Source organism: Marmota flaviventris, chromosome 3 (assembly GCF_047511675.1).
Source record: "Marmota flaviventris isolate mMarFla1 chromosome 3, mMarFla1.hap1, whole genome shotgun sequence".
NCBI lineage: Eukaryota > Metazoa > Chordata > Mammalia > Rodentia > Sciuridae > Marmota > Marmota flaviventris.
Window position 1 is genome coordinate 78,589,196 of NC_092500.1, and position 24,887 is coordinate 78,614,082.

At 38.2% G+C, this 24,887-nt stretch overlaps 1 protein-coding gene across 4 annotated transcripts in view; it reads right to left on the reverse strand.

The window, feature by feature from the left end:
- Window positions 1–24,887, reverse strand: part of Fgd4 (FYVE, RhoGEF and PH domain containing 4) — a 199,499-nt gene that overhangs the window by 92,357 nt on the left and 82,255 nt on the right. The window contains exon 1 of one of the 4 annotated variants that reach the window (XM_027934149.3): window positions 3,205–3,377. The exons of the other annotated variants lie outside the window; for them this stretch is intronic. Within the exon in view, the coding sequence (XP_027789950.1) occupies window positions 3,205–3,295 (91 nt within the window). The 5' untranslated portion in view covers window positions 3,296–3,377. Of the gene's footprint in view, window positions 1–3,204; window positions 3,378–24,887 lie in introns of those variants that run through there. 4 annotated transcript variants of the gene reach the window in all.

Genomic DNA, 24,887 nt, shown 5'->3' on the forward strand with positions numbered 1-24,887 from the left:
AAATGTTTCTAGGATGATATTTTTTATTCAGTCCTCTTTCTTTGCCTATCTCCCTCCAACAGAAGTAGAACACAGGAAGAAAAAAAACATGAAAAATTAAAAGGAGGAAGTAGACTCTTAATACACAGCAAAATATCACAAAATTTCTTTTTATCACGTCATAATTTTCTCCACACTGACAAAAATGCTTCCCAAATTTATTAATTTCACATCCTAAAGTTTCTCCTCATCTCTTTCATCTCTCCCAACCCAGCTCATTAATTGATCATTCAAAAACTATTTACTGAACTCATCTGTAGACTCCGATCTCAGTACTCCCCCAACTTCCTTCTGTCTCAGTCTTTATCTTTACAGATCTTTAGATCAAGTTGGCTTCTAAGACTTGTGTGGGAAGAAGCCCATCACTCAGACTTTGCTCCACAAGGGAGACCAGAAGGTGGCAAGCAAGTCTGTTTACTCCTAAAAAGGGGATCAAGGAAAAGAAATGGAGAACTCTACAAAGACTTATAAATTATTAACTTGTCTTCTATTCCTGCTGCTCATTTTGCTTTAAGTTTCCTAACAGAAAAAGGCACAGGACTATCAGAAATGTATTCATTCAACAAATATTGATGAACCACTCTGTATTTATCAGTTCTGTTTCTAAACCCTAGAGATAAGGCAGTAAATATAACAACCAAAAAGCCATTATATACTAAGTGAAAAAATGTGTTGCTGGCAAATCTGGGTAAAGGAGTGAGTGCTATTTGGTGAGGGCAGCTATTGTATTTACACACACAGGCGTGCGCGCACACACACAATGAATGAAGGCTGCATAGATAAGGTGAGCTGAGCAGACCCAAAGGGAGTGAGGTACACAAATATTGGGGGGATTAGAATCTCAGGCAAATTAAAACTGCACAAATCCTAACGTAAGGATGTGTTTGCATAGTTGATGTATTTACCAAGAAACAAGGGAGACGCCATGGGTAGACCAGACAGAGAACAAGCTTGCTGCTGAAGTCAGAGCAAGAATGGGGTCAGGGCTAAGGCTAGAACAGGAGGGCCTTGCACACACTGAAGGGGCAGAGACTTTTCCTCAAAAGAGCTGAGGATCCAGGGAAGGAATCTTGAGAAGAGGAAAATGATGTGTTTTCCATTTTTAAAGGGATACTCGGGCTGCTAGGCAGAGAACAGATTGAAGCCAATAAAAATTAGCTCCCTATTTTAGGAAGAAGAAAGAGCATCCAGAGTAAAGATGATTATCAGAATGTGAGTCAGAAATGTGGCAGGAATGGATAGGTCTACACAGCAGCTAAGAAAAGACCTTTCATTCCCCAAGTTGAGTTAATTCATTCCCCAAATAAAAGGTCAACTCAACTTTTTCCTGGATTATTGTAGTAGCTTCCCATCTACCCTTGACCTCCTGAAGTCTATTTGGTATGTAAGGGGACTTAGTTAAGTTTAAATCTGAATTCTGCGCAATTTAAGCCACATGTAGGTTTGGATGTATATTAAACAAAGACCAAATGACTATCCCTCAAAAGAAGTGCACAGTGCTTCCTATGGAATCTTCCATCACACTCTAGCTTACTTCATTTTTATGTGAGAAGGGTTTGCCTACAAGTATAAGTTTTAAAAAGGGGGAAAAAATCCCAGTCATTAAATGTACAAATAATATGTACATTAAATTTGCATAAATTTTTCTTGCCTAACTTAAAAGCAATAAAATGATCCGGGACAGTAGGCAGGAAGTGGCTACATTACTGCTTTTTCAGTTTAGACCTTTTTAAAGGAACTCATAAAGCCCACATTGTTGTAGTGGCCATGCTCTCCGGGGTGTTGTCCCCTTAAGCAGAAAGGAGGCAAGAGCGTCCCTCTGTGGACCCACACTGCCCTCTGAAGCCTTGCCATCATCCTCCAGCCTCACTGCAGTCCTCCCTCCAGCTGAGAGCTGACTCTCTCCCATCATCCCTAACCGAAGATGGAATGAGAAGGGAGAGAAGCCATTTCAGGAAAAAGAGAACTTCACTGATGGAGAAAAGACTTCCCTTTTACTGCATTTCTGCTGCTTCTCCTTTTTGCAAATTTCACATTTAGATATGGTGGTAAACCGTGGAGAGATCACAGGAACCCCGAACTTCACACAAGTTCAGTGAACCCCTGCAGAGGAATTCATGCTTCTGGCTGGGTAGTGGAAGGAGCAGGAGCAGGCACGGAATCGGCTGCTCAAACCTTCAGCAACTACTAGAACCTGGGAACATAGCCAGCCAGAGCCATGCAGCTGCAGGAGGGGGTTTAGCTCAGCTCTTCTGCTGCAGGACTATGACCAACCAACCTCGCCCCAGGGCTTCACGCACCCCAGAAGTCAAAGGCAGGAAGGAGAGACACCACAAGTAAGAGACTCTTGCTAACTACCAGGATTGCTCGTTCTATGTTTCAGTTCATACCAGTTAGCAGTGTAGACATTCTTCAGGGAAGTCTATATATCCATGCAGAAACAAGGGGAAATAGCTAAACAAAATGAATCCATTTCAGCTTTTAAAAATATTTTTAGTGGGTACTTCCGGTTCACATATTTTTACCACACAGTGGAATTTGCATTTCTATATGAAAGACTCAATTTCTCATTAATTAGCTCTCTTGAAAAATCAAGGACACCACTGTGGATTAATACTGCTGCTAACAATTTTTAAAAACAATCCATGCTTATCTGAACAATGTTATTGTATATGGAAAAATAAGGAAAATTTACTCCCTGGAACTTCTTTGCTGAAACAAGGCTGGGGTGGTGGAAATATTTGTTTTAACAGAACAACGCTCTACGCTCTGCACCAGAGGAGTGTAACTGATTAATATGTCTTAACTGTGTTCACACCAGAAATGCAGGGAAAAAAGGAACTTTTGCCTTCTTTCTCTGCATTCCTTCCCTCACTGGCTGAATTTTTAAACTTTACAAATATTAGTTATATTTCTCTGGCCCATTGTTACCACCAAACCAATTTGTATCGTTTTAGCCCAGAGGAAGCTGCCTGGGAAAGCCAAAAACTGTCAATAGTACATATTTTTATCTCAAAGCTATAAAACAAGGTGAGGCTTCTTCTTAACTTTAAAAGGACACTGAACTCTGCCACTTTTATGTCCCTCAGCAAGCAGCATTATTCAGTGACCCACACACTCTGAAAACAGTATGAGAAAGATATTCTAGAAAATGAAACCACTTACCTTGATCAGTGGACATGACTTCACATATACTGATAATTAGTCCATTCTGACTTAGTAAGGAAACATTTGCCTTTACTCTCTTAAAGTTCATGTGATAAAATCTCACTCCTGACTTTACAGCTTCGGGGTGATCACCCGGGATCAGCCAGGAGCTCTGGCCAGTACACTGTGGACTTCAGTACATTCTTAGATCTTACTGCCCAAGGACAAGCCCATGCATAATATGCCACACCTCCCCAGAGGATGGGCTGCTGCTGTGTTTTGCAAGAGATGCAGTACATGAGGATGGAGAGATTTCTATTTATTACAGTGAAATAAACAAGGGAGGCACATGGAACCTTCAATTGCACTAGAAATACAGTTGGGAATAGGATGGTTTATAAACTGACTAATGCCTGAACTATTAGTAATCCTTCTTGAAAAAAAACTAACATGAAAACAGTTTGTTTCCCTTTTAACTGGGTCCATGCCCTGGACCAAACGTCACAGATTCACAATTCATAAGCTTTAAGATATTAGGATCTCAGCTTAAATGATGTCAAATGCTATTTTGCCAAGTATGACTTTTCTTTTTAGCATAGCTCACTGATTTTTGTGAATAAACTGCAGAATGAATAAATACATCAAGGTCCCAAGGAAACCACGTTTTATGTTATTTCAGAAATTTGTTTAACTGGTAAAATATTGTTGCTCAATTTTTATGTAATTCACAAAATTTGATCATTAAAGATTTATCAGAACCCTGAAGAATTAGGAAACGTCAGAATGAAAATATTTACAAAAATCACAATGAGGTAATAGGCTATCAACTCCTCCCTCACAGGAGACGGCAACCTCTCCAATCCATTCCTCCAAGTGTCCAGATATGGTGGACCTCACAGTCTAGTGCCTACAGATACACCTGGGTGACTGTTCACACATATTGCTCGCTGGGTCCTATTTCCAAGGTCTGATTCAGCTGGTGTGCTGTGGGGCCACAGAATTTGTAATTCTAACCAGTTCCCACATGACTCATAATGCTAGCCTGGGCTGACACTTCAGGAATCACACTTTGAGAACCACTGAGCAGGTTGCTTCATCTCACCAAGGACTGAGAGCACATGCTCAATTGCATACCCACCAGGACCAATTAATGTCCAAGTTCCAAGACTCTGTTTCCTTTCTTCAACACAGCCTTTATATGGGACTCTTAGTAACTCACACTGAATGTGGGCCAATCATTTTAATACAAATTATAATTTCTAATAAATTTGCTCCCTGTGGTTGGGGATACGGCTCAGTATTGAGAGCACTTACCCAGCATGCATAAGCATGAACTTGGAACTCAGAGCACAGGAAAAACAAACACAAAAACACAAAAGAAAATTGTCTCCATAAAAAGCATGAAGTTTTGAAACTAATCTAATAAAAGAATACAGAATTAGAATGTAGAAGAAAGAACTCAAAAGAGAAAAAACCTGAATTGTCTTTTAGTTCTTTCACAAACTCTACTAGTATGTGTTTAAATTTCACTGTGGAAGAGAAACTGTTTAGATTTTATTCCAAGACCATGCAGTCTTGGCACATCTCAGTAATGTAAAAACCAGAATGTGTCTCTGTCACAAAAATGCCCCAATGTCTGCTTCCTAAGCCTTGATAGTAACATTTAAATTATAGTCTCAGGTTTGGTTTTTAAACAAATTCCTTTTTTTATAGCTAACATTTACTTGGTGCCAGGCGCATGTTAAGAACTTTCCAAGCAGCATTTCAGTAAATTCTACTGTCAGGTAATAATTTATCACCATTTTAAAGAAGAGAAAAAAACAGACTTAAGAGGTAAAAAACCTTGGCCATTCACACTAATAAAATGACAACCTCTAGGAAATTACATCCATTCACTTTTGTGCAACAAATTAAGATACAATGGTATTCATCTTCTCTTTATAGATGAAAGCCAGAAAACCAAAACATGGTTTGCAACTCGTAAGTAATAATTAAAATAAAATACATCCAGGACTAGAAGTGTAGTTTAGCAATAGAATGTGTGTGTAGTATGCCCAAGATCCTCAGCTCAATCCCTGGCATCAAAATAATTAAAATGTAACTATTGTGATTGATACTCTATTGACCTCAAGTCGATAATCTGCAATTATATGAAGCAGCTACCAAACATGGAAGTAAATTCTAAACCACTCAATGTAGCCATGGCAGTTCTCACATAATTAAGATAAACTTGGTAAGGCTCAAGCCTAAAATCCCAGAAGTTTAGGAGGCTGAGGCAGGAGGATCACAAGTTCAAAGCTAGCCTCAGCAACTTAGCAAGGCCCTAAGAAATTTAACAAGACCCTGTCTCAAAATAAAATATAAAAAGGGCTGGGGATGTGGCTTGATGGTTAAGTGTCCCTAGTTCAATCCCCAGTACAAAAAAAAAAACAGGACGCACTTGATCATATCACATGACCCAGCAATTCCAACTCCTCACTCAAAAAACTTGTACATGGATGTTTACAGAGGTATTATTTGTAATCATCCAAAACTGAAGACACTTACTTGTCCTTCAACTAGTGAACTGGTACATCCCTACAATGGCACACCACTCAGCAATAGCAAGAAATGAAGTCAGGACACTCACACATGCACTAGAAAGAAGCCAACGTAAAAGGCTACCCAGATATAATTCTGTGGCACATTCTGGAAAAGGCAGATTCACAGATGCATGGTGGCCAGAAGCTGGTGGTATGCATGATAACTGATCACTAAAGGACATGACAAAATTTTGGATGACAGAAGAACAGTTGTGTATTTTCACTTTGGTGGTAGCTGTATGACTGCATCCATCTGTCAACACTCAGGAAGGCACTATAGCAAGGGTAATATTACTGTTTGTGAATTCTTAGTTGTTTTTTTTTTAAATCTAAGGACTACAAACAATTTATTCTTTCTAAAAAGCAAGAGATAGGAAACAGGTGGTTTATCTTTCATAGTATGAACTCAAAGCTACATGAGGTACAGTACATCTATTGCCCTTCTCATCTTCACAAATAGAGATCATCATTATTATTTTGTTGGTTTTCTGTGATTTTAAAAAACTTGACAAGTACAAAAAAGTGAATTTAGTAGCTTCCTGCACAAAGTCCAATTGTGAAGGTTGACATTTATAATAGCACCTTGAAAAGGTCCTTTCAAATATTATGTTTAGACATCTCCTTAACATTATTTGTTATAGGTGTCAGCCCTGGAAAATACCTAAAATCCCTGCTAACCAACTTGAAGCTCTTCACAGAACACCTGTGCTCTAAAGTCTTAGCAGGCGTTCACGCTACCCTTTCATCTTTCCTCATTGTAGAGATGTTTATTTCTGTATAAATTCCACTGAATAAGGAACTAAAGAAACTTCTGCCACATATTCACATGATATTTCATAGTAATTTTTTCATTATGTTGAACTTAAATTTCTTTTTAGGGAGGACTGCCTATGTTATTTTTAGTAGTTCTATTTATAATGGAAATGTTCTGAAAATCAAGAGTTCTGTATGCAACCCATATTTTCTGCATCTGAACCTATAAATGTACAATTTTTGTTTTTCATATACCATGGAATGAACCCAGGAACACTTAACCACTCACTGAGCAACATCCCAAGCTCTTTTTTATTTTCAGACAAATTCTCACTAAATTGCTTAGGGCCTCACTAAGTTACTGAGACTGGCCTTGAACTTGTACTCCTCCTGCCTCAACCTTCTGAGTTGCGGGGAGTATAGGTGTGTACCCCACACCTGGTTTATAAATCTATAATTTTTAAAATAGATGGGTGACTACATTGTCTGCCTTAGCATATTTACTTAAAGCTAACTAGAACATCATCTGTCATATAATTGAAAACTTCCATCTATTAAAATGGCAAACCTCGCTTTAATAAATTATCTACTAGCATAAATTTCACAATAAAAACCATAACCAACTGGAGCATAATTTTCATGTCGTATGTCTGAGCCCTCATGAACCAAGGTTTACAAATTCTTGAATGTATGCCAGGGAAATCCTGTTGCTTGAATATTTTTGTACTAAACTTTTTTTTACAGATCTCCAAAGCAACCTTATTATCTTTGAGCCTCTTCTTTTGTTAAAAAGTTACTAAAAATGTTTTCTATTACCCTCTTTAGTTTCATGTTCAGTTAAAACTGCAATCACACAGTACTGCTGAAACAGTGCCAACCTCTACCTCCAAATCAGGGTTTCTGGATGGATGGGACCACAATCTGACATTGAATGGCTGACCGTTCGTTCCATTACTCTTTCACTTTGGAAGTCCTGACAAGGCTACACCTTTCTAATGGCATGTGAATAGGAGGTACAGTGTACACTGTCATGAGATACATGACATTTTGGTCAATGACTATCTGCTCATACAACAGTAGTCTCATAAGATTATAATGGAGCTGAAAAGTTCCGATCACCTGGTGACACTAGCTGTTTTAACACTTTAGCACAATACATGACACACCCGTTGGTGGTAACACTGGCATAGACAAACCTTCTGCACTGACACTGTAAAAAACTACAGCACATAGAATTACATAATACTTGATAATAGATTACTGTGTGACTGGTTTATGTATTTTCTATACTACATCGTTATTTTAGAGTATAGTCCTCCTTCCACTTAATAAAAAAGTTTACCATAAAAGCGTATGCCACATCACGCTGTCAGTGGCCTCATGCACTCACCATTCTCCATTGCATCAGAGGCCCTGTTGAAAGCCAGATGTGGTGGTGCACGCCTGTAATCCCAACTACATGGGAGGATAAGGCAGAAGGATTGCAAGTTCAAGGCCAGCCTGGGTAATTTAGCAAGACCCTGTCTCAAAATAAAAGAGGGCTGGTGGTGTAGCTCAGTGGTAGCGTACTGCGAGGTACTGTCAAGGGATTGAACTATACCACATAGGTTTATGTATGTTCTATGATGTTCATACAACGAAACCGCCCAATGATGCATTTCTCAGAATGTGTCCCTGTCATTAGTAATGCATGACCACATTTTAGATAAATTGTTCAGAAAAAAAACCTTTTACCTGTAATGACATCTGACCTTAATAAGTCCATTCTAATAAAAAAAAAAAAATACATGATAGCAAGGCCCCAAGCAACACAGCAAGACCCTGTCTCAAAATAAAAAATAAAAAGGGCTAGAAATGTGGCTCAATGGTTAAGCACCCCTGGGTTCAATCCCTGGTACCAAAAAAAAAAAAAAAACCTCATTTGATCCTGCCAGATGTGTCCATCAGTCCCAACTACTTGGGAGGATAAGACAAAGGGTCCCCTGAGCCCAGGAGCTTGAGGCCAGCCTGGGCAACATTGTGAAGCTGCATCTCACTAAAAGAACAAATTTTCAAAAAGATCTATATGGATGTAAAATCCCAGAGAACAAAACTGTGCCCTGGCCTCAATTAGGAAATTGATCTTCCCACTCCAATTTACAGTCGGTCTGATCTTATCGATAAGCATTTCCTGCACCACATCACTCAATTCATATGATCACATACTTTAAGTCGGATGTCATTTCCTCTTTTGCAGCATTTTCCCATCATGGACTACGCACCTCTGATATGTGTGCTGCCCCTGGCCAAGAGGTAGCAGGACTCAAAGGGGGCCCACAGCTCTGGGCCCCTGCTGCTGGTCAGAGCTCCAGGAATAACACTTCTCTGCCCCTGTATAGTTCAGTTTGATGGTTAATACTGCATAACGCTGCCTAACTCATGTACCAAATGTGATTTCTACTCTTCATTTTTTTAAAAAAAGAGGTCATTCTGGTAAATATTTTCCTGTATTTGTACAAGTAATTCTGTGGCGAGATGACTACAAGTGGACTTCACAGCTCAACGGTCCCTAAATTTTATATTTTGATAACTTATTAAAAACTTCACCTCCCAGAAATGATACCAAATTCTTTCTTCCCTTCATTCTTTTTATTTTTTCATTTTTAAAAATTTGTTCTAATTAATTATACATGATAGTAGAATGCACTTTGATACATCATACATAAATGGAACATAACTTCTCACTCGTCTGTTTGCACCTGATGTAGAATCACATTGGTCATGTAAATCATAATTGTAAACAGGGTAATAATGTCTGATTCATTCTAGTATCCTTTGTACCCCCCTACTCCCTTCCCCTCCATTCACTCCCATCTGCCTAATGATTAGAATTATGAATTAGCATCCACACATCAGAGAAAACATTTAGCCTTTGGTTATTTGAGACTGGCTTATTTCACTTAGTATGACATTTTCCAGCTCTATTCATTTACTAGTAAATGCCATAATTTCATTCTTCTTTATGGCTAAGTAATATTCCATGTGTATATATATACCATAGTTTCTTTATCCATTCATCTATTGAAGGGCACCTAGGTTGGTTCCATAGTTTGGCTATTGCGAATTGAGCTGCTATAAACATTAATGTGGCTGCATCACTGTACTATGCTGATTTTAAATCCTTTGGGTATAAACCAAGGAGTGGGATAGCTGGGTCACATGGTGGTTCCATTCCAAGTTTCCTGAGGAATCTCCATACTGCTTTCCATAATGGTTGCACCAATTTGCAGTCCCACCAGCAATGTGCAAGTGTACTTTTTCTCCTGCACATCCTCACCAACATTTATTGTTGCTAGTATTTTTTTTTAGTTGTAGATGAACACAATGCCTTTATTTTTATTTATTTATTTTTATGTAGTGCTGAGGATCAAACCCAGTGCCTCATACATACTAGGCACATGTTCTACTACTGAACTATAACCCCAGCCCCAACTGTTGCTAGTATTCTTGATAATTGCCATTCTGACTGGAGTGAGATGAAATCTTAAGAGTAGTTTTGATTTGCTTTTATCTAAATTGCTAGAGATGTTGAACATTTTTTCATATACTTGTTGATTGATCGTATTTCTTCTGTAAAGTGTTTGTTCAGTTCCTTAGCCCACTAATTGATTGGGGTTTTTTTTGTTTATTTGTTTGTTTGGTGTTGAGTTCTTTATATATCCTGGAGATTAGTGCTCTGAGTGGTAAAGATTTTTCTCCCATTCTGTAGGCTCTCTCTTCACATTATTGATTGTTTCCTTTGCTGTGAAAGAAGATATTTAGTTTGAATCCATCCTGTTTATTGATTCATTTTAAAAAGTGTTTGCCAATTTCATATGTGACCAAAGAATGCATAAATCTGTAGCCTATTCATGTGATAATAGTGTGAGTGAAATACTGAAGAGAATTATACCTCAACAGGGGCCAGCTTACAATGTGGAATGAAGAGTCATGGAACAGAGTATGATTCTGGTTATATAAAATTTAAAAGCATTCCAAATGATGTTTTTAATGGAAATGTATCCATATGTAAAATTGAAGGGACAAGAAAGGGTGCGATAAACACAAACTTCAGGACAGCTGATACCTCTGCTGGGGAGGCTTGGAGAGTAGAAAAAGAAAGGCACACAGAGGGGCTTCAAACTGGTCACACCCTCCTCTTTAAGCATGACGTTGTTTTATTCTTGTTCCTTAAATAATTCTTAAAAACTTTGTTTACGCACATACACACACAAATATATATTCACACAGTTTAGTATTTTATATTTAAAAGCATTTTAAATTTGTATTTTCCTAACCAATAAATTTTTATGTTTATAAATGTTTATTAACCAATTTTCTTAAACTTCTATGAACTCTGCTCATAATTTTTTCCCACTCCTTTTTTTAAAATTTTAAAATGTTTTAAAAATAAATTTTTAAAATTTATATGACAACTTAATGCAATATAATTCTTATTACACATATAGAGCAAAATTTTTCATATCTCTGGTGGTACACAAAGTAGACTCACATCATTCGTGCCTTCGTACATGTACTTGGGGAAATGGTGTCCACCTCATTCCACTGTCTTTCTTACCCCCATGCCCCCTCCCTGCCCCTCCCTCCCTTTGCCCTATCTGGAGTTCGTCTAATCCTACTCATTTCTTATTAAGTTGTAGGAGTCTTTGAAGGATTTCTATCATATCATAGTTATTTTTTCTCCAAGTCTGGCAGCATATCACTTATCAAATTTTGCTTTTATATTAATCCTAAAGGATTTATGTTATCTTAATTCTGAGCAGAAACAAAATTGTCTGATAAATAATGGCATTTCTTTAATTATGACCATTATTATTTTTATACAAAATTCTTTGGATCCCACTTAATCCAAACTGGAAAGCCCCCTGGTTGCGGGATATAAATCACAGTCACTTCTGTGGCTTACTCCACCCCTTCCCATGAGTGCCTCTGCTTCACCCACCTGCCCACAGACGATCACTCTGCGAGCACTTTCTACTGCACCGTGGAGTCCTTGATCCCCATCTTTTCATCCATCCCTACATCATAATGCTGCTATGTGTTGCTAGCAAAAAACAAACAAACAACAACAAACTGCATCTATTTAATGAATACAGAGTTTCAGCTGGGGAAACTGAAGTTCTGAGTAGCTGCTGAAGATGGTCTGAATGTACTTAATGCTGTGGAATTCTACTTGACAATGTTAAAAAGTAAAATTTTAACATTTATTGTATTTCATCACAATAAGAATTTATTGTAATAGAACATTTCCCACCATATATCCCAATGCTTCCCAGTCTTTGCCAGCCTCTCCTGCCTTGTTTGTGCTGGGTCAACTCCTGATCATAGACCTTCCACGGCCTGCACTATTCCTTTGCATTCTTTCTTCACTATCCCTGAACAACTGACCCCTGGGGGGCTGTAGCTACTCCACTATGCAGAAAACTCCAAAATGTTCATTGCCAAATACAACCTCCCTTTCAGGCTTCATCTCAATCTTGACGTCTGGACAAAAAAGGGAGGGTGTTGAGGTTCACCTTGAAGGATAAGTGGGATTTTGTTTAGCAATAAATGAAGGGAAAGAATATTATTTCAAGCTTTGTAGTGAGGGGACCTGTGGCAGCAGATTTGCAAATTCACTGTGGCTTACAGAGGTCTCCATCAGTCCCCAGCTGACGGCCTCAGGGGCTGCTTTACTGAGCTGAGGATGAAATCAAAACTCCACATGAGGCCTGCTGACTCTGCCCGCTCACCTATCCACTCTATGCTTTGCAAATAGATTCCCAAGCCATTTTCCCTCTATCAGTCAGCCGAGGTTCTGAGAAAGAGGTAAAAAAAAAATGTTTTCTTTTCATAAATTTCCACAGGAACCCACCTATTATTTTTTCCAACTTTCAACTAACCATGCAGCTTCCAGAAAAGGCTCCTCTGAGGCTTTAAGAAAATAAAATGTAAGCTCTGCCCTTGGCAGGTCAGACGAAGGACAAAGGACAGCCAGTTACCACTTGCTACTAACTTGGGATGTAAAAGGGAGAGTTTTCATTGCCCTATTTTTTTGATCAGTTGCCTGATCCTAATTTGTTCTAATTATTGTCTCCCTTTTCCCAAGAGACTAATGGAGTTTGTTGGCGTAACAGCAGCTACTCAGACCTCTTGTATCGGCCCCAGTATTCCCAAAGGCTAAAATCAAAGTGGGGAAAAGACACCTGAACCATAACCAATACGTTCCTTATTTTCTTATTCCCCCCCCCCCACCAGATGATACTTTTAAATGTTCAACTTCTTTGATACGATCTCAGAAGTGCATTAAATAATGATGACAATTAACCTTTTGGATAACATCTCCCAAGTTACCATTTTTGTGGTTGGAAATAAGGTCAAGGTTAAAAAAACAAAAATGGGGGGTGGGCAGGAAGCCAACTCATATCATCTGGGCCTTAACTGACAAATGGATATTAAATAAAATATCAATTTCTTTACCTGAAATTTTCTAATTATTATACTGCCAACCTACATATTATGAACTTTAGCAATAATGCTAAAACTTGAAAAAGGTTTTCAGTACTAGGCTAAGGATTAAAAAATATTCCTATAGTCTTAAGACACAACACTTAGGTTTGCACATTAATCACTAGTGGAACTTGAGAAAAATAATCTCATATTAGTAAGCAGTCACGGCTCATGGAATATGGCTTATCTTCATCATCTACATGGGACAGCAAGGACAAATGCAGTCACCAATTAGGCAAGTGAAAAAACAGAGGAGACTCAGATTTAAAAGTAGGAATTAGAGTTACCTATATATGGACAAGCTGGAAAATTATTTTTATTATGTTAAAACTCAAAAAAAAAAGAAATCCCTTCTAAAATAGTTGTATTAATTCATTTACATGGAACTCAAAATAGTATATGTGAACATCACTTGGCACTTGGAAATCCATTCTGCTCATTATTTTCCTCAATTCCCATTTCCCTCAGGCACAATGTCCTCCTCAGTTCCTAGGGCTTTAAGGTCTTCATGTATGACTAGGTCTCACTACCCTTTATGGGTTTCTTTTAAATTGTAATTAAATAATCTTACAATGTCCTTTGTTAGCATTTGTTTTCCCCACTGTATCCCACGCTTCTGGAGAACTTGGATCCTGTCTGTCCTTTTCATCAAGGCTTTGTGTCAAACACCATATACAATCTCATCAAATGGTCCTTTCTCCAGGAGCCAAATGGAGTACAGGTGGGTAAAATGGTGATTGACAAGCTTGGCTAGGGTCTTGTCACTGCTATAGATGCACAGAAGAAAGTTGGGGAAGGGTTTCTAGAACAATGATCTCCAATTTTTTTTTTATTTGTTCTAATTAGTTATACAGGACAGAATGCATTTTGACACATCATACATAAATGGAGTATAACTTCTTATTCATCTGGTTGTACATGCTATAGAATTACACAGGTCATGTAATCATATACGCACATAGGGTAATAATGTCCAATTCATTTTACCATCATTTCTATCCCCATATTCCCTTCCCCTCCCTTTACTCCCCTCTGTCTAGTTCAAAATACTTCTCCCCCATACCCATTGTAAATTACCATCCATATACCAGAGAAAACATTTGGGCTTTGGTTCTTTGATATTAGCTTATTTCACTTAGCATGTTATTTTCCAGCTCTAATCATTTATTGGCAAATGCCATAATTTCATTCTTATTTATGGCTCAGTAATATTCCATTTGTGTATATATAACCAAGTTTCTTTATCCATTCATCTATTGAAGGGTACCTAGGTTGGTTCCATAGTTTAGCTATTATGAATTGAACATTATAAACATTGATATGGCTGCATCACTGTACTATGCTGATTTTAAGTCCTTTGGGTATAAACCTAGAGTGGGATGACTGATTCAAATGGTGGTTTCATTACAAGTTTTCTGAGGAAACTTCATATTGCTTTCCACAGTGGTTGCATCAATTTACAGTCCTTCCAGCAAGTATGAGCATACCAAATTTTTTGAAGGCACATACCTTTAAATATGAAATCTGAGCGAGCACTCCTAGCAATTGTGCTCCACATTTGAGTGTATACATGAGTTAAATACAAGTATTATTGCACTAGTATACATACTATAAAACAAAAACATATAAAACTTAAACTTGGATGATATAAAGACAAAATACAACTTTTTTGAGAAGGCATAATTAAATCTGATTCTTTTTAAAATTTTTGTTTAAATATTTCATTATATAGCAGTCTGAAAGATTGGGTCTAGTCAGTTTACTTCCATAGTTGATATTAATGAGGCCCTAATTGAGAAGGATTAATCGCTGCAAGGAAAGAAGTACATCATTGGCTGTGCTTAGTAAATCACAATGTACATTTTAATAGCCCATCTACCAACTATACAAAGGGTTTCTCTGAAATTCTTCTAACAAATTTCCATCTGCCCTGATATTTTGGAAAGTAGTAGGTTTTCTTTTTTTTTTTGGTGGGGGGGGAGGTTGTTTTTGGTTTTTTAAAGTTTAGTCTAAAGACTTGCTAAAACTATTTCAAAGATTTAAAACAAGGTTTAAAAAATTCTTGAGTTTATGTTCAGAAATTAAAAAAATAAAACAAAAAAAGATATGCATGACTCACTGTTAGTGATAAGATTACACAATAATAAAAACATTTCCAAACAATCATTTTAAAAATGCCTTATCTGTGGTGCACTTTCCCTCTGCTCCAGATTGCAGGTACTGTCTCATTTAAATTTCACTTTTACCTGAAAGGACAGACTGTGTTCATTTTTTCAAACATATCTGCTAGGTAAGAACCTACTAAATAGCTATGGACAGATATCTGTCTTCACATGAAAGGTTAGCAAATGAAGACCATTTGTCTTCTGCAAAATAAAAAAAATGCAGTTTCTTTAGTCTGACTTTAAGTACCACACCATCATGGAACCCATGATGCTTAAGGTCAGCCTGTTACCAAGAACTGCCGAAATCCCACTGTCTAAGATAATATAATCTCAGTCCACATAACCAGCCTTGCCTAAAATGCCACAGACAGAAAGGTCACAAGAGACTGTACTGTCCACAAAAACAAAACAACAACAACAAAAAAAAAACAGAAGTCCTCATCAGTACCAGATATACTGTATGCATTTCAGATGCATTTGACAAGTGGACAAAATGAAGATGCTAATATAAGTCCATAAACATTAGGAATGCTAAGATTTTTCTGGGTTTTGTTTTTGTTTTTAACTCTTTGGGCAAAATAGGTAAACTTTACTAAACATCTATGAGCTTTTTGGGTACTCACTAAAAGCACATCAGACATGAATTTGCCCAACTGAAATAATTACCATTTCCAAATCTACTACAGTATTATGCAATAATATTTCCAGTATTATGTCATAGATAAGCATTAGACAAAATTAGCATCTAAAAGCACTAAGTTTCCTACTCCTTTCTTCATTTGAGTAATAAATTATACTTTTGGCACTTTCATAGGTCAGAGGCATTTTACTAGAAAACAATTTTTGCTCTCATCATTTACATGTAAACCACCTAATAGGTACCCTGGAGTTTGAAATAAAGCTTTTATTTTAGCAAACCTTATTCTAATTTAAATGTAAAAGTTTATGCTAAAAGACCACTTTATAATTCACAGTTCATCATATGCATCAGTGTAGGCATGTATTTTCAGAATTGATAACCTGTGTCCATTTCATTGTTATTTCTATTAACCAAGATGGTATTTAAAGAATCAGAACTCACTGCAAAGAGGAAATGCTGATCATATCAATCACAAATTTGAAAGTGGAAAATTAGTTCCTTTGCTGTGTAATTCTACCCTATAACTTCTCAAAAGGTTTTTAATTTTTTACTGCTTGCTACTGTTATTTTTCTACTGGTTTCTGAGAATACTTTTAGTTCTGCTTTTGGCAATTTTAGTTATTACCTCATGCCCTAATTTTGGATGAACAGTCAGTTATTTGCTAAAATCAAGTTACTGGGCTGGGGATGTAGCTCAGTGGTAGAGTACTTGCCTATCGTGTAGGAAAAGTCAATGGTTCAACCCCCAGAACTGCAAAAAAATAAATAAATAAAAATGAAAACAATAAAATCTAGTTACTGGTTGAAGACCAGGCTAACTCATTTCTTCAACATGATTATCTCATATTAAGAGTTCACCTGTCTGCTTTTTTAAAGAGGGTATTTCATTCAAAACCAGTTTTCAATTCACCTGATCTTCTTCTATGGGATTTTGACCATTAGCCATCCCTGATCATTTTTTATATTTAAAAGACAGAAGTATTCGCATATATCTTAAAAAGTTAAGCTTCTGGAGCTGGGGGTGTGGCTCAGTGGTAGAGCATTTGCCTGGCACAAGTGAGGCCCTGGGTTCAATTCTCAGCACCACATACAAATAAATAAATAAAGGTCCATCAATGAATGACTAAATATATATGTAGAGAGAGGAGTTAGTTTTTGTCTTTCTGTGTCTCTCTTACCCCTTCTCTGTTAAAAGGAGGTGAGAAGTTAATCATTACTAAACTTAGGAGAGAAGAAAATAAAGTTATCTGAAGTGCGCCACATTGGAATGCTGTCTCAAAAGACCAGTAGGGACAGGTAGAAAAAACAAATGACTGTGGATTTTAAAAGACTTGGTTTCATTCCAAAAGATCATTTGTTGCTAACTCCTCAGACCTACTGTCAATGATATCCTCCAAATTCCTTAGTGATTCTCAAATACTTTGAAGAGGTCTGGGACAGACACATTTTCCTTATTTCTTCATTAGGTGCTTTACCTAGCAACTTATATTTGCTGGGCTCTATGCAAGCACCTAGAAGTACAAAGATAATAAAGAAAAAAAAAAAAAAAGAAAACCGTGACCTCCAACAGTACCCAAACCAACCAGGAAGAGCTGGGCAAGAAGAGCCAAGACCCGCCCAGGCATGGTAGGGCACACCTATAATCCCAGTAGCTGGGGAGGCTGAGGCAGAAGGATTACAAGTTCAAAACCAGCCTCTGCAACTTAGTGAGGCCCTAAGCAACTTAGTGAGACCCTATTTCAAAATAACAAATAAAAAGGGTTGGGGATGTGGCTCAGTGGGTAAGCACACCTGGATTCAATCCCCAGCCAAAAACAAAAAACAAAAAAACAGTAGAACTGTGTTGGTGGAGGACCCGTCCCAAAACAGGCATTGGGGCCAGCTGGTAATCACTGGTGCTTTACCTAGTCCCATGGTGTGATACCTTCTCCTCATCCCCAACTGGCAGTACCACTTTTTCTTTAGCCTTAGTTCAATTCACCAACCTAAGTGTTCGTATAGTTAGTATGGATTCCACGCAACGCCAGAAGCTGGGACGTAAGAGGATATAAGTAAGAAAGTTCCTTGCCTCAGAAGATCAATCTAGCAAGGGAAAGAGACAAAGTAATAGCCAATTTCAAATACAGGTGACCCTTGAATGAAGCCCTCCATACATCAGAAAATCCACACACAACTTTTGATCCCCCCAAAACTTAACTACTAATAACCTGCTGCTGATCAGAAAGAAGCCTTACCAATAAGCAGCTAACATTTTGTGTATGTACTATATATGGTGAAAAATGCATAAGAACCATGAGCAATCACTTTTTTGCTACAATACACAGTTTACTGGAGAGACAAACTGCTCACGTGGAGATGATTAGCGTCACTCAAGTTTCAAGCAGATACTTGCAACACTTGAACTTGCTGCAAAAGCAACAGGATGTGGCTATGAAATTATTACAATATTACAATGTGTGCCACAGTTTATTTTATGCAGCTATGATTTAATAGTGCATCTTTACCTTTGTTTATATTTCTCTTGAGTAACAATGGTACCAAGCATGGCTTGTGTTTGGGTGAACAAATTGTGCTACATTCAAACTTTTTAGGTTAGACTTGTATATAATTTATGGTAGTAAATTATAAAACAGACTGTTGCCTACATATATCTTTATGCATTGGTGATATACCGAGTTTTTTCTTAATTCTTTCAACATATCTAGGCTATGTGGTTTGTCTACATGTTTTTTCAAATTATTGCAAATCTTTAAAAAATCTGCATATAGGTGAACCTGCGCAGTTCAAACCTGTGTTGTTCAAGAGTTACCTGTATGTTTAGAACAGAGAAAATCCATCAGAGGCGTTTCAGGAATTCAGAGAAGAGAAACACAGCCAGGGGAAAGCAGCAGCCAAGGAGTGTCTTCAAGGAGCCTAACTAAATACTAATATTTTCTCATTTCACTTAAAAGACCAAACATCTTACAGCCATTTCTTGCCTCAACATTCACAATGCTTCAGTATCCTATAGCTGAAATATATATATATATAACAAATCTATTAACTCACCAGGCAAGAGTTTAGACTATTTTCATGGAAAAAAAAGTACACACACACACACACACACTTGCTTTCCCAAGTTATACTGTGAATTCTGATAAACCCTGTTTTATTTTCTGCTTTCATTTCACAGCAAGGGTTTAGCCACCTGTTGATAGGAAACTATTTTAAATGGTAGCGAAGGCAAGAATTTAAAGTATGATGCAGGAAGAAAAAGTAGGAGTTTATTTATTTATTTATTTATTTTTGCAAAAGGGATGCAAACATAATTTGTCATAATAAGAATACTGTACTGGACTTGATGTGGTGTTTGCTTTCAAAACATAAAAAAAAAAAAAAATACAAATTTCAAACATAAATCTAAACCAGTTAGATATGTGACAAGAAATTAAATGCAGTTTCTGAGTCAACCAAGGGACACGGTCTGCCTCTCCCACGGTGGGGTGCCCCTGTATTAGCTAATGATGCATCATCCAGCCGCCTATCCAAGCTGGAACTTGAGAGCTGTTTGACACTTCCCACTCTCCCACCCCCATTCGCACATCCAATTAATCACTAAGTCTAATGAGTCCGCTCCTAGCAATTTCTCAGTGCCTTCTTTCTTCTCCGTCCTTGAGCCACAGCCTTAACTAGGAGGACTCATCATCTCTCTTCTGTACCATTGGCTCCTCATGGAACTGCTGAAGCTCCTGCACCTTGCAACCTCAGCTCCTCCTCTACGTACTGTCACAGTCATCTCTCCAGAATGCCTAAAAGACCAGGTGGCTTGGCAGCTTAAAGCTCTCAACCAACTCTCTCCACTCCTGCAGTGGAGTCCTGCTTCCAAGGCAAGGCTTGGACTAACCCACTCCTACACCCAATCCCAACTTTCTTGTATTCCAAACACACGTTATTCTTTGGTAGTTTTTACAGTTTAATGCAGGTTGTTCCCTTCATATGAAAATGCTCTTCACCACCTGGCAGATGTCACCTTATCCTTAAGATGCTGTGCTGAGTTATTTCCATGACAATATTTTTCTGGTTCTCCGGCCTGGGCTTGAGTCCTTCCTTCTCTCTGTGCGATCACAATCCACCTTTGTACAGTTATGTGACCTTGCATTATACTTTGTTGCTAATAAGTGAGGATGCCGAGAGCAAGACTGTATCTTTACCGCCCTAGCACAGCGCTGGGCATGGGAAAACACTCAAATGTTTATGAAATGAGTGTCCAGGTTGCCTGGACAAGGAAATTAAAAAAAAAAAAATCCATCTAACTTTGGTGTAGGGAGATTCTATTTGATTTTTTTTCTCCAGTAGAATTTTTATGCAAATGTGATGCCCTTCTTTTTTCTGCCAGTGTTCACATATAAGAGAATAACCTTTCTGGGAAGGTCCTGTACCTCTGGGCAATTAAGAGAAACAGCTCTGGATGGTGGAGGATGCCAGAAAAATAGATGGCTGCTATGTATGCTTCAAAGCATCTGACTTCTACTCCATCCCCTTTTCACTTCCATCTGGTCAAAAAATGACTCATTTTTTTTCTAATGTTAAAAACTATGCACCCCCGGAGAGGTGAAGAGCTGGACCCTGGATCAGCCTTTATCAGAGTAACTGCATTTTAAGCAGACAAACTGATGGAATGGCTCACTGCTGGTTTACCTGGTCCAGACCTGGTCCTTCTGAGAAAAGACACTCCACCCAAACAATATTCTAGAATGAGGCAGCAGGACAGATCCTAGTAGAGGGAAGGTACTAATCTGGAGAGTCCCAGCTGTTGTAGTACCAACCCACAGCTAAGTCTGAAGCCAACTAAACTCAAGGTTATGAACACTCCACTCCTTAGAACACTCGAATCAACCACAACTTCAAGTTTAGGATACACACTTCAGAATTAGTCTACAAGTTGTGAACTATCACAGAACAGACTCAATACACGCCATAATCAGAAAGTAGAAAAGTAGGGCCGGGGTTGTGGCTCAGTGGTAGAGTGCTTGCCTAGCATGCGTGAGGCCCTGGGTTGGATCCTTAGCACCACATAAAAATAAACAAATAAAATAAAGGGATTGTGTCCATCCAAAAAATTAAAAAAAAAAAAAAAAAAAGGAAGAAAGAAAGAAAGCAGAAAAGTAATTCGAGGAAAAGGAATAGCCTATTCACCACTTTTATAATAATGATTTTGTCCATTCCATTTTTTAAAGGGGAAAATTAATTTTATTGAAAATTATAAATTAAGTTCTAATCCTGGGATCAGCTTATTTATGGAATAATGAACAGAAATACATCTTAAACTTCACCTGAGCAAAACAACGATGAACTCACTTGGGCCCAGATTAAACAAAGTTCACTGGTTTCTGCATAACACAGAGAAATTTTAATCCTGACAGTGAAACAAGTAGTTGATTTCACAGTACAGCTGCTAATGTAGCACTGCCATAGTTTGACATCATCACCAAAAAAAAAAAAAAAAAGAATTCATGGCTGATTATCCTGATGTTTTCTTCCCAAAATATAGTGAAGACCACAAACAAGCACACTTATAATACTGGCTTCTCTTTGCTCTTGGGCTCAATGGAGGTTTTAACCACTTCACTAGAGAATGAACCAGGAAAATGCCTCTTCTAGCTGGCAAGCCTTGTGGCTACTGCTATTGAAGATTTGGTCCTCAGCCTGTGGCACTTTGGGGAGGTGGTGCTGAGTTGGAATTTTTCCAGTCATATGGGGGTGAGCCCTTGAAGGGAATATTGAACCCTGTCCCCACCCCTCTGCCTCCTGGCTGCCATGAGGTTAGATTCTTCCTCCACCTCAAGCTCCCTACATCCTTCCTTACCACAGGCGCCAAAGAAAACCACCAAGAGCAACCAACCATGAGCCAAAAAAAAAAACAACAAAAAACACCACTTTCCCTCTTTATGAATTGAATTATTTCAGGCATTTGTTAAAGTAATGAATTGGCTAAATCCTAACTGTATCTCAGTAACAATCATTAACAAGATCTTAAAATTATTTCCCTCACATAATCCAATCGCTGCCTTCGAGATATGACTCAAATTCATTGCCTCCTGCTTAATCCCACAGACTGCAGACTTCTGCATAATTTCACATCTTATTCTCAAAAGGCATGTGGGTTGTATTACAGGATCTTCCTCTAATATTTAATTAAGAATCTTTAAAGAAATATTTCCAGAGTAAATTGTTTTCCTAACAGATCAGTAGGATTGAAAAGGACTTTGGAAGTCATGTAGTTCTATATACTTATCTTCTCCATATCACCTCTTAGAAGTGTTAATCTAATTTTTACTTGAATACCACCAGAGATAAAACAGCCCAATTATTAGAAAACCCATCCTATGTTTTCACTACATAATCTATAACACAAATATATACTAGCCTAAATTGGTTACTATTACTTGGTACAGGTTTATCTCTTCCTTATCACATATTTAAAAAAATTTTTTTAATTGTAGATGGACATAATACCTTTATTTTATTTTTATGTGGTGCTGAGGATTGAACCCAGTGCCTCACAAATGCTAGGCAGGCACTCTACCACTGAATCACAACACTAACCCCCTTCCCTATCAGATTTTAATTTGCCTTTTGAATCTTATAGTAATTTACTTTTGCCATAAAATTCATATAATGCCACTGCTAATCAATCATTTAAAATCTATACAAAAACTATAAAGAAGAAAAGAAATGTCAAGCTATTGATCGGTAGCAGGTGTGTGCTTGTATCGGTTGCTACAGGTGAAGTCACCTCTGTCTCTCACGGCCACAGTTGACAGAACTTAGCTGACCAAAGCTCAGCCCATTAGTCTCTCCAGGATATCAGAAGTGAGAACTGCATGTATCCACTGGGCTCTGGAACTGGGAAGTGCTACGTAACCCGATTGGAGTGGCCATGTTTTCTGCCATCTATAGACAGATGTGTAAGAGGTCCGTGTGAAGAGCAGAAAGCATACAGCAGGGCAGAGGGGATGAGAGATCCAATACCCACAGGAATAGAAAGTATAACTGTCTTGGTTCCAGGCTCTTGTGAGGCCTGGACGAATTTACACTCCTGGTTTCTGTGAGATACCTTTACCTGTTTCTATGCATTCCTCTTTTCTCTTAAGTTACAGTACAATACTATTCCTTTGCAATATGTACCTAAATTTTTTAAAAAATTAGTAAGTTATTTTCCCCAAATTTCTATCATTGTACATTCATCTGAAGAATACAGTGATACTAATCCAGAACATAAGCAGTCAGTAAATTTTTGCCAATATACTATTGTGTATTTCTTTGATAGCTTGTTATATAAAACTTTTTTCCCATATTAGTCAATCATGTTTGTAAACTCTTGTCTCTATGAAAAGTTTCTTCTTCTGATGAGGATGATGTTACCTAGGTTAATATAATGGCTTTATAACTAAAGAAAATAGAATAGAAAAGCTAAGAACACAGATTGAACCAAAACAGTTTTTATTCTAGTTCACCATTTAACAGTTGGTAAACTTGGATTATTATGTATCTCCTAGCAGGTTTTATTTGTTCAATGAGCACAAATCCCTTATATTCAACAAGTCTAGCTGCGATGACGAACGGGCTCTGCAGTGTCTGGCATGTTACTGCATCAATTGCAATTACATTAGTTGCATTATAAATACATTTAAGGCTGCTCCGATTGAATGATACATGCTTTGCAGATAAAGAAAACAGCAGTGTGTGAGTGAGTGTGTGCGTGCACAAACACAGATACAATCATTTCAGTTGCTCAGCTAACTCTGACCCCAGGTTCACCGTACCCTGTGGTGAGGGTGAGGAAGAAATCATAAACCAGCTGATGCCCCAATTCCTGTTGGTTCACTTGGGACTTCCCAAGTGTAAGCCCTCATCACAATGGGCCTCATTCTAGGCCTACACTTCCTACATAGCCATACATAGCATAGCCCCTTAATATGAGCAAAGTGATTATTTTATCTCATGCCCAACTGAAGAAGATCCAATCCTTCCCAACCATGGGGGGGAAAAAAGCACCTACTGCGTGGAATCCATGAGAGCTGATCGGCCAGGCTGGGCATCCCTGAGGGAGTTTTCAAGAATTTTTTTGACTATGCAAGTTTTGCTTTATGTGCTGACTTCAGAATGTAAATACCAAGAATAAGATGTGACTTAACCACTGTGGTGGTGACAACAGAAGAAAACCTTTGCTGAGAGTGAAGATGATGAAGATTCCCAGCTGCCTTGAGAAGTATTCCCTCCAATGTTCCCATCGTTAAACTGCCAATTCTCTTCCCAGACTATGCAAAGATCTATTCCCCTATGTTTAGAAACATTCAAAGGTCCCTCATTCTTTAGGGGACCCTGTAAACACTTTTGAGCAAGGCAACATCTCTACCCTCACATCCTGTCCTGCCTTGTCTCAGGCTCTGCCCTCTGTGACAGGCACTTCTGGGTCAGGACTTCACCTGCTCCAACCTCCCCAGACCAGAAGTCCCAACCCCACCTCGCCTGACCCACCCATTGCCCGTCTCCTCACCTTTCTCCACTATGTTAGCAACCACCCTGAGGGCAGCACAGTGTGAGCACAGATCCTAGCCCTGCTCTTCACCTCGAATCTAAAAGGCAGAGTGGACACTCAAACAGGGCTTGCTGAATAAGTGAAGGTAAGTGCAAACAGTCCTCTCTGGCTATCCCTGCCAAGAGTAGCAAAAATCTTAACATTCAGGGAATTATTACCCAGTCCCTTTAGAGAACATCACAATCATCACCATCACTTTCAGTAGTAATTGATGTTTTTTAACATACCTGTCCTCATACTCACAATAACCCCATGGGTTCTGATAACCGGGAAACTGAGGTTTCCAGAGGTTAAGTAACTGGCTTAAAGACAACCAGGCAGCCAGTATGTGAGAGGGGCCTGAACCCAGGTCAGCTGGACTTAAAAAGGCTGCTCTTAACCACTGTCTTGAAATGCTTTCCCATGCTTATCTGTTAAATTCTGCCTTTGAAAAAGAGCACATTTTAAGTCCT